We start from the raw sequence: 10,173 nt of genomic DNA on the forward strand, positions 1-10,173 counted from the left end.
GGGAGTTGAAAAGACTATGGGAAGACCCATCTACATATAATTATTACTACTCATAGTCACAAATTTCTTCCTTCAGGAATGTGGGCCCACTCTTGCTAGACTTGTCAGTTTGAAATCTGAATCTTTACTGAAAATGCCTGATATTTAACATAGAGAAGGCCAGGCGCGGTGGCTTAAGCCTGTAATCCCAGCACTTTGGGAGGCCGAGACGGGTGGATCACGAGGTCAGGAGATCGAGACCATCCTGGCTAACAAGGTGAAACCCCGTCTCTACTAAAAAATACAAAAGAATAGCCGGGCGAGGTGGCAGGCGCCTGTAGTCCCAGCTACTCGGGAGGCTGAGGCAGGAGAATGGCATAAACTGGGGAGGCAGAGCTTGCAGTGAGCCGAGATCCGGCCACTGCACGCCAGCCTGGGCGACAGAGCGAGACTCCGTCTCAAAAAAAAAAAAAAAAAAAAAACATAGAGAGTGATCCCTCCAAAAAAAGTCTCAGACCCAGGTATAACATGGGCTCCCAATTTTTCAATCTTTGATAAAGATGTATGAACCAAAATGTTCACAACAGTAGTTAAGTATATATCAAAACTAGAAACAAATATAAAATTATAGTAATAAAAGATTGGTTGAATAAGTTGGAAGGCTGGGGCCAGGCACTGTAGCTCAGGCCTGAAATCCCAGCACTTTTTTTGGATGTTGAGGCAGGCGGATCACTTAAGGCTGGAGTGCAGTGGCACAATGTCGGCTTACTGTAACCTCAGCCTCCCAAGTTCAAGCAATTCTCCTGCTTCATCCTCACAAGCAGCTGGGATTACAGGCTCAAGCCACCATACCCGGCTCATTTTTTTTTAATTTTTATTTTTTGAAGAGAACAGGGTCTCGCTATGTTGCCTAGGCTGGTCTTGAACTCCTGGACTCAAGAAGTCCTCCTGCCTCAGCCTCCCAAAGTGCTGGGATTACAAGTATGAGCCACTGCACCTGGTCACCATCTATTTCTCTTCACCTCACAATCTGTCCCATGCCCACCATCTCCCTCTCCCCTCCAAAAAGGAGCTGATAAAGGAAAACAGAGTGGCTGGGGGGGAAACAATTAGAAAGTTGGGCGCGGTGGCTCATGCCCATAATCCCAGCACTTTGGGAGGCCGAGGTGGGAGGATCATCTGAGGTCGGGAGTTTGAGACCAACCTGACCAACATGGAGAAACCCCGTCTCCACTAAAAATACAAACTTAGCCAGGCGTGGTGGCACATGCCTGTAATCCCAGCTACTCGGGAGGCAGAGGCAGGAGAATTGCTTGAATCCAGGAAGCGGAGGTTGCGGTGAGCCGAGATCACGCCATTGCATTCCAGCCTGGGCAACAAGAGCAAAACTCTGTCTCAAAAAAAAAATTATAATGGCCCCCAAATCCAAGACACTGGAAAAGTGAACCTTGGCTTTGGATTTTTTTTTTTTTTTTTTTTTTTGAGACGGAGTCTCGCTCTGTCACCCAGGCTGGAGTGCAGTGGCCAGATCTCAGCTCACTGCAAGCTCCGCCTCCCGGGTTCACGCCATTCTCCTGCCTCAGCCTCCCGAGTAGCTGGGACTACAGGCGCCGCCACCTCGCCCGGCTAGTTTTTTGTATTTTTAGTAGAGACGGGGTTTCACCGTGTTAGCCAGGATGGTCTCGATCTCCTGACCTTGTGATCCGCCCGTCTCGGCCTCCCAAAGTGCTGGGATTACAGGCTTGAGCCACCGCGCCCGGCCTTTTTTTTTTTTTTGAGACAAGTCTTTCTCTGTCACCCAGGCTGGAGTGCAGTGGCAAGATCTTGGCTCACTGCAACCTCTGTCTTCTGGGTTCAAGTGATTCTCCTACCTCAGCCTCCCAAGTAGCTGGGATTATAGGCACCTGCCACCATGCCTGGCTGATTTTTATATTTTTAGTAGAAACGGGGTTTCACCATGTTGGCCAGACTGGTCTCGAACTCCTGACCTCAGGTGATCCGCTCACCTCGGCTTCCTAAAGTGCTAGGATTACAGGTGTGAGCCACTGCGCCCAGCCATGGATTTTCTAATAAAATTAGAAGCTAGCTGTAAAATATAAGAAGACCTCAGGCATTTATTTCATAGAACTCTTTCCAGGGAAGTTATGGATGCAGTATAGCCAACTCAAAACACTCCTTCTTCCCTGTTCCTCCTCAATCCCTACACTCAATGCCCACACCCATGGTTTCCACCTCAGAAACATCTATTAAGTCTACTCCTTCCTCTAGCCCCACGTCCCCAACTGCAGCCTCATTTCCTGCTTTCAGGAACTCAGGTTCAGGAGCTCCTAACTTTCATCGTACACTTTTTGCAACTTGGCACCTTTGTAAAACTGCTGCTTCTGCCTGGAATCCATTGGGTTAAGAGCAGAGACTCAGAAGCCAGGCTGTCTTAAGCTCCAATTCTGACTGAACCTCTGCCTCCCGGATTTAAGCGATTCTCCTGCCTCAGCCTCCAGAGTAGCTGGGATTACAGGCATGAGCCACCATGCCCAGCTAATTTTGTATTTTTAGTAGAGATGGGGTTTCTCCATGTTGGCCAGGCTGGTCTCGAACTCCTGGCCTCGTGCTCTGCCCACCTCGGCCTCCCAAAGTACTGGGATTACAGGCGTGAGCCACCACGCCTGGCCCACAGTTTCTTAAATATACTGATTTGTAGGGACACGTGTAAAAAGTCTTAGCCAAGCACGGTCGCTCATGCCTGTAATCCCAGCACTTTGGGAGGCTAAGGCAGGTGGATCACCTGCGGTCAGGAGTTTGAGACCAACCTGACTGACCAACATGGTGAAACCCTGTCTCTACTAAAAATACAAAAATTAGCCGGACATGGTGGCAGGTGCCTGTAGTCGCAGCTACTTGGGAGGCTGAGGCAGGAAAATCACTTGAACCTGGGGGGTGGAGGTTACAACTGCGCCACTGCGCTCCAGCCTGGGCAATCAGAGCGAAACTCCATCTCAAAATAAATAAATACATAAATAAAAATAAGAAGTTTTAGGAAAAAAATTTTTTTTTAAAATAAGTATTATTCAGTAGATTTGGGGTCAGGCCCCATATTACTCTCTCATAGCTGATGGGCAGCCAGAGTTAAGAAAACATAAGCTAAAGGCCTATATCCATTCACCCAAGGGAAGATAATAAAGATTCATGCCACTCTGCCTGACCCAATTTTGAAGGGTTCTCCCACTTAAAAAACATAGGAATCACACGGTGTCTTCCTCAGTGAAGCTCTGGCTCCCTTCTATAAAATTGATACACTTTAAAGGGTCTGTGGAAGGTTAGCAACAGCAGTAGAATGTGCCATACCCAGCCAAGGTGATAGCACAGGTGAACAGAGACCAGGAGAAATATCTTTATTTGAATAGGACCTGAGACATTATATTGGGCTAAGGAGGAAAGGTAAGGTTCCAAAATGGCGGTCAAAGCTCATCAACCAAACGGACTCTACCTCCCAGCAACTTTGCAGTTAGTGCAACCAACAAAAGGCCTGCTGGGGAATGTATTTGCCACTAAATTCCCCAAGTATGGCAACATTACAAAAAAGATAGAGGTTTTTCATCATAATTAAATTTCCGCAAACCTCCTCAATCACAAGTATTATAAGCGGAAGTAAAAAAATCACATTTTACAGATCTCAAATTTGTCTTCAACATTTAGTTCATCATTTTCAAAGAATAGCTCCCCTGCCTAATTCATTAGCTATATGATCTATCCAAGCAGCAACAAGATGGCCAGGCCATGGCAATCCTCTTCCCATTTCCCCTAGCCACTCAGGGCTCAACAGCAGGATGAGGCTCAGGTGGAAGTTGGGGGTGGGGAGTACAAGGGCTACTTTCCCCCAGTACAACATGGCATCTGAAGCTTGATGGGAGAGCAGAACTGGTGAGACTTGAGGGAAGGGTCCAGGGCCTGTATTCAGTCAGAATCACTGCTGGAAGAGGAGGAGGAAGAGGAGGAAGAATGCTGCAAGGGGAAAGGGGAAAGAGGAAAGAAGCATCAGATCCAAATGACCTTTCATCACTCCGTGGGCCATTCTTTGGTGCCCCACCCCTCCACCCAAGTATCCCTTGCTTCCCTAAGAAGGTCAGGAGTCTTGAACAGACTGTACCTAAACAAAAGCAAGGGTTTCCTTCAGCAGTGAGCACACAGGAATGGATTAAACCATCCTAAATTATCACACAGAATTTTTAAAATTTAACATATTGCCTTTGGAGCAAATTTCCAACTTTCTTTACCTGAATCGATGCCTAGGCAAGGAATAAATTACAGGCACAAGCATAGTATGATGCTAGGAAACAGCAGTTACCTTATAAATGCTTATTCATTAGCTGCATGCAAAGTCCTATGATTTTAAGAAATTGGATTCTACAAATCTAAGAAGACAGTAGAAACAGCAGTTGTGTGTGCACGTATCTCTACCTTTTCCAAAGCACAATGGGAAAAAGTGGGGAAGATGTAAGAAAAGGCTGGGAGTTCTATTCAATGTTCCTTAAGCACATACTCCCAGCAATGCTACAGTAATTAAATAAAAACGTTTTTCAGTCTCTCCAGGGTAACTTCTCCCCCTTCTTCCCCACTAAATCTCAATTCTCTTGAGACTTTTTTTTTTTTTCAGATGTAGTCTCACCCTGTCGCCCAGGCTGGAGTGCAATGGCATGATCTCGGCTCACTGCAACCTCCACCTCCTGGGTTTAAGAGATTCTCTGGGCCGGGCGCGGTGGCTCAAGCCTGTAATCCCAGCACTTTGGGAGGCCGAGACGGGCGGATCACGAGGTCAGGAGATCGAGACCATCCTGGCTAATACGGTGAAACCCCGTCTCTACTAAAAAATACAAAAAACCAGCCGGCGACGAGGGCGGGCGCCTGTAGTCCCAGCTACTCGGGAGGCTGAGACAGGAGAATGGCGTCAACCCGGGATGCGGAGCTTGCAGTGAGCTGATCTCTGCTGGGGGCGGTGGCTCACGCCTGTAATCCCAGCCCTTGTGGGAGGCCGAGGCGGGCGGATCACAAGGTCAGGAGATCGAGACCATCCTGGCTAACACTGTGAAACCCCGTCTCTACTAAAAAATACAAAAAACTAGCCGGGCGAGGTGGCAGGCGCCTGTAGTCCCAGCTACTCGGGAGGCTGAGGCAGGAGAATGGCGTGAACCCGGGAGGCGGAGCTTGCAGTGAGCTGAGATCCGGCCACTGCACTCCAGCCCGGACGACAGAGTGAGACTCCGTCTCAAAAAAAAAAAAAAAAAAAAAAAATTAGCCAGGCGCTGTAGCAGGCACCTGTAGTCCCAGCTAGTTGGGAGGCTGAGGCAGGAGAATGGCGTAAACCCGGGAGGCGGAGCTTGCAGTGAGTCGAGATCGCGCCACTGCACTCCAGCCTGGGGGACAGAGCGAGACTCCGTCTCAAAAAAAAAGAGATTCTCCCGCCTCAGTCTCCGGAGTAGCTGGGATTACAGGCACGCAGCACCATGCCCAGATAATTTTTTGTATCTTTAGTAGACATGTTTCGCCATGTTGGCTAGGCTGGTTTCGAACTCCTGACCTCGTGATCCACCTGCCCCGGCCTCCCAAAGTGCTGGGATTACAGGTGTGGACCACGGTGCCTGGCCTTCTCTTCACACTTCTATCAAATACCCAGAATCAGGAATTAGAATCCACAAGGCAAATAAATACTGGGCAGTTAAATGTAAATGGAGGCCTCATCAAGATAGAGATTGGTTTAATCCTTCCAGAGTTGTCCTCAGAGTTGCTTTCATCCTTGCACTTTTTTTTTTTTGAGATGGAGTCTTGTCTGTCACCGAGGCTGGAGTGCAGTGGTGAGATCTGGGCTCACTGCAACCTCCGCCTCCCGGGTTCAAGCAATTTGCCTGCCTCAGCCTCCTGAGTAGCTGGGATTACAGGCATGCGCCACCACACCCAGCTAATAATTCCCAAGTGCTGGGATTACAGGCATGATCCTTACTAATTTTTTTTTTTTTTTTTTTTTTTTTTTTTTTTGAGACGGAGTTTCGCTCTGTCGCCCAGGCTGGAGTGCAGTGGCCGGATCTCAGCTCACTGCAAGCTCCGCCTCCTGGGTTTACGCCATTCTCCTGCCTCAGCCTCCCGAGTAGCTGGGACTACAAGCGCCCACCACCTCGCCCGGCTAGTTTTTTATATTTTTTTAGTAGAGACGGGGTTTCACCGGGTTAGCCAGGATGGTCTCGATCTCCTGACCTTGTGATCCGCCCGTCTCGGCCTCCCAAAGTGCTGGGATTACAGGCTTGAGCCACCGCGCCCGGCAATCCTTACTAATTTTTAACAGTCCTCTAAAACAAAGATACTCAGCCTTGGGGCTTAGTATAAAACCTCCTTAGTCCTAGGCTTTGTTAGAGGCTGAGTCACTGACTGCTCTTGTCCTCACTTTTTCTGCTGGATGATAGGGCAAAGGGCCCATGTAATTAACACAAGGCCCTAAGAACACTGAAAGAGAGAAAGAACTCCAGGAACTAGGGCCATATTATTATTCTGTTAATTATTATAAGACTTTGCTTTGTCAAAGGAATGACTTTAACTGACGTTTTGACAATGTCTGTGGGGGGGTCCAACTTGCTAGAATATGCACCTGTGGGGAGGGGAGCAAAAGTTCTGGGAGAGAGTAGTGCAGAAAAGATTTGGCTTTTGATTCTAAATTCCATTTTAAGTCTCCCCTAGCTCCCCCCAGATAGGAGAAGCCTGATGTTTCTTTTCAAGATAATCAGATTCTTCCCAGTAGCAATCTTTTACAAAAAGGAAGAATCGGACGGGCGCGGTGGCTCAAGCCTGTAATCCCAGCACTTTGGGAGGCCGAGACGGGAGGATCACGAGGTCAGGAGATCGAGACCATCCTGGCTAATACGGTGAAACCCTGTCTCTACTTAAAAATACAAAAAACTAGCCGGGCGACGAGGCGGGCGCCTGTAGTCCCAGCTACTCGGGAGGCTGAGGCAGGAGAATGGCGTAAACCCGGGAGGCGGAGCTTGCAGTGAGCTGAGATCCGGCCACTGCACTCCAGCCTGGGTGGCAGAGCAAGACTCCGTCTCAAAAAAAAAAAAAAAAAAGGAAGAATCATCTACCAGAGCGACACAATCGTCATCCCCCCACGTCCACAGAATGTGAATCCCTCTCATCCAACCTCTGCCTACCTAGTCCCTCTGAGGGGGCACCCCTTCCCTAGCCAGGCTCCAGAGGGTACTGACCTTGCCATGCTTGTGGTGCTTGTGGTGCTTGTGCATCTTTTTATGAGCTTTCTTCATTTTCTTCTGCATCTTCTTGTCCACTATCACTGCTGGTCCGACCATGCCAGGAGCCAAGGGATTCACAGGAGGGATTCCAGGGGCAGGCGGGGGGTATGGAGGAGGGTAAGGACCCAAGGGTTGGCATCCTGGATACCCTGGCTGTGGCACAGGATGAGGGGGCCCACCTGGGGGGAAAGCTGGATTGCCCTGGGGAGCTCCTGGGGGAGGAGGACAGGGGCCTGAGGGAAAGAGTGGGTTAATAGGTGGTGGGTGGGCAGGATTGGAACCTCCAGGGCACCTGATGTTGGGGGTATATGGATTTGGCCCTGGCTGCCCTGGTGGAAGAAGCAGATAATAAACATTAGAATTCCCTAGAGTCTCCGACAACAAACAACAAAAAGAAAGAGATTCTTTCTCACCCAACACTTAAAGGGAAATGGAAAGGTGACAAAGGAGAATAGAGGGTAGGGGAGACAAACCTGAGTTGGGGATAAAAGGGGGAATGTCCCTGGAAGGACTGGAGAGAGGAGGGAGACAGTGAACCCTGAGGAAGACTAAAGCACTGGTCAGGCCGGGGGACGTGGTGGCTCAAGCCTGTAATCCCAGCAGTTTGGGAGGCCGAGGTGGACAGATCACATGAGGCCAGGAGTTCGAGACCAGCCTGGCCAACATGGTGAAACCCCGTCTCTACTAAAAATACAAAAAGTAGCTGGGCGTGATGGCGCACGCCTGTAATCTCAGCTACTCCAGAGGCTGAAACAGGAGAATCGCTTGAACCCAGTAGGTGGAGGTTGCAGTGAGCCGAGATCGCGCCACTGCACTCCAGCCTGGGCGACAGAGACTCCATCTCAAAAAATAAATAAATAAGGCCGGGCGCGGTGGCTCAAGCCTGTAATCCCAGCACTTTGGGAGGCCGAGACGGGTGGATCACGAGGTCAGGAGATCAAGACCATCCTGGCTAACATGGTGAAACCCCGTCTCTACTAAAAATACAAAAAACTAGCCGGGCGACCTGGCGGGCGCCTGTAGTCCCAGCTACTCGGGAGGCTGAGGCAGGAGAATGGCGTGAACCCGGGAGGCGGAGCTTGCAGTGAGCTGAGATCCGGCCACTGCACTCCAGCCCGGGCGACAGAGCAAGACTCCGTCTCAAAAAAAAATAAATAAATAAATACATAAATAAATAAAATAAAAAAGCAATGGTCAGCTGTAGACTAAGGACTTTGCTTTTGCGGGTGTGGCGGGTCGGGGGTGGGGCAGCTGATAGAGAAACTTCCTGTTATAGAGTCCATCAGAAAAAGGGTTAGGGGTGGAACAGAAACCCCCAAACACTTACCGGCATTGGGATTCCACATGTTTAGGTGTGTCCTCCAGCCTGAGGAGAAAGAAATGAGGCAAAAAAGATGACAGTCTAGAGGTAGGAAGTGGACTTAGCACCGGAGCCCAGCCCTAACGTCTTCCACCCCACAGGAGGCTCTCCCACCTGGAGAACTACCACGACTTCCACATAAGACACATCTCTTTTCTGGCTGGGCGCGGTGGCTCACGCTTGTAATCGCAGCACTTTGGGAGGCCAAGGCGGGTGGATCACGAGGTCAGGAATTCGAGACCAGCCTTGCCAACATCGTTAAACCCCGTCTCTACTAAAAATCTAAAAATTAGCCGGGCGCGGTGGCGGGCGCCTGTAATCCCAGTTACTCGGGAGGCTGAGGCAGCAGAATCGCTTGAACCCGGGAGGCGGAGGTTACAGTGAGCTGCGATCGCGCCACTGCACTCTAGCCTGGGCAACAGAGCGAGACACCGCCTCGTAAAAAAAAAAAAAAGAGAAATGTCTCTTTCCACTTGTTTCTTCGCCCTCAACACCTACTTAGTTCCTAACACAGGAATCTAGTTCCCAGGGCCCCTCCACCCAGGTGGAAGCGTCTAACTCTTCGCAAGAGGGCAGAGCCCGCGAGTCTTGGCACCCCCATTATTCATCTCCCTTTCCTGGAACTGAGTCCGGAGGCCTTTAACCACCCACAGAGTAAGAAAGGATCTCAAACAACTTTCTCTCTCCCTGGGGAGGACCCCACCTCAGGCTAAGAAAAGGATACGCCTGGAGGCGAAGAAGGAAGTTGCTCAAGAACCTCAAATACTTAAATATATGGACACAGCTCCTTTCCTCCAAAAAAGAAAAAAGGCAAATGAAGATCCTAGCCCCAAGCTGCGAAGGGGCTGTTAACCCAGGATTGGGAAAAGGAAAAAACCCATGGAATCCAGACACCACGTCACCTTTCCACCGCCGCCTGGGGTAGACGCGTTCTTCGCAGTCTCGGCTCTTACTTCCTAGTCACCCAGACCCCGTACTTCGGTACCCGTCTCTGCTACTGCCTAATTGGTAATTATGTGGCCACTCGGCTGATGATTGGACAACAAACTAATCAATCACTCTGGTCCGACAGAGGAGGAAACGGTTGCTCTAGCGGCAGAGCTGAGCCCTTTACGACTAGGCCAGTACTGAGAAGCCGGAAATCTCCTGGGGGCGGAGCTAGGCGGAGAGCGCTAGAGCGGGCGGGGCCAGCTGCTGGGCAAAGTCCCAGGGACACCGAGAAGAAACTCTGCCCTTGCTCTCTACTAGTCATGGTTCACTGGGTGCAATACCTTGTAAAGTGAATACACTATGGTAAGTGTTGTAATACAGATATAGACAGAGTTCTCGGTAAGGGCAGAGGAGCTACTGAGTCCTAGCCCCAAGCCTCAATGTTCCCGGCTCCCTCTTACACTCGCAAGGGAAGCAAACAAACATTCTTGCGGAAAATACAGAGATTTCATAATCTCTCCCAGGATTCTCTCTCTCAATTGCATAGCTCCGCCATCTGTCAAGAAGCTTAAACCAGAAACCAAGGAGGTCGTCCGTGATCCCTCTGTCTCCTTC

The 10,173-nt window shown here is 49.8% G+C and overlaps 1 protein-coding gene across 2 annotated transcripts; it reads right to left on the reverse strand.

Moving 5' to 3' along the window:
• Window positions 1-3,349: 3,349 nt before the first annotated feature.
• PRR13 (proline rich 13) lies at window positions 3,350-9,776 on the reverse strand. Of its 2 annotated transcripts, none has more exons than XM_010373915.2 (4): window positions 9,531-9,776; window positions 8,596-8,634; window positions 7,224-7,597; window positions 3,350-3,978 (listed from the first exon to the last, which is right to left on the reverse strand). In XM_010373915.2, exons 2-4 carry the CDS (start codon window positions 8,612-8,614, stop codon window positions 3,931-3,933), a joined length of 441 nt encoding a protein of 146 aa, XP_010372217.1. In that variant the 5' UTR covers window positions 8,615-8,634; window positions 9,531-9,776; the 3' UTR covers window positions 3,350-3,930. The 2 variants fall into 2 exon arrangements, with proteins under 2 accessions (XP_010372217.1, XP_010372219.1); XM_010373917.2 differs by lacking the exon at window positions 9,531-9,776 and adding an exon at window positions 8,743-8,834.
• Between the last annotated feature and the right edge of the window lie 397 nt (window positions 9,777-10,173).

Source organism: Rhinopithecus roxellana, chromosome 10 (genome assembly GCF_007565055.1).
Source record: "Rhinopithecus roxellana isolate Shanxi Qingling chromosome 10, ASM756505v1, whole genome shotgun sequence".
In the NCBI taxonomy this organism is placed as follows: domain Eukaryota; kingdom Metazoa; phylum Chordata; class Mammalia; order Primates; family Cercopithecidae; genus Rhinopithecus; species Rhinopithecus roxellana.

Coding starts and splice junctions, on each gene's coding strand:
- PRR13 (XM_010373915.2), bottom strand. Junction 3,979..7,223: donor AGCACCACAAGCATGGCAAG/GTCAGTACCCTC, acceptor TTCCCCTTGCAG/CATTCTTCCTCCTCTTCCTC.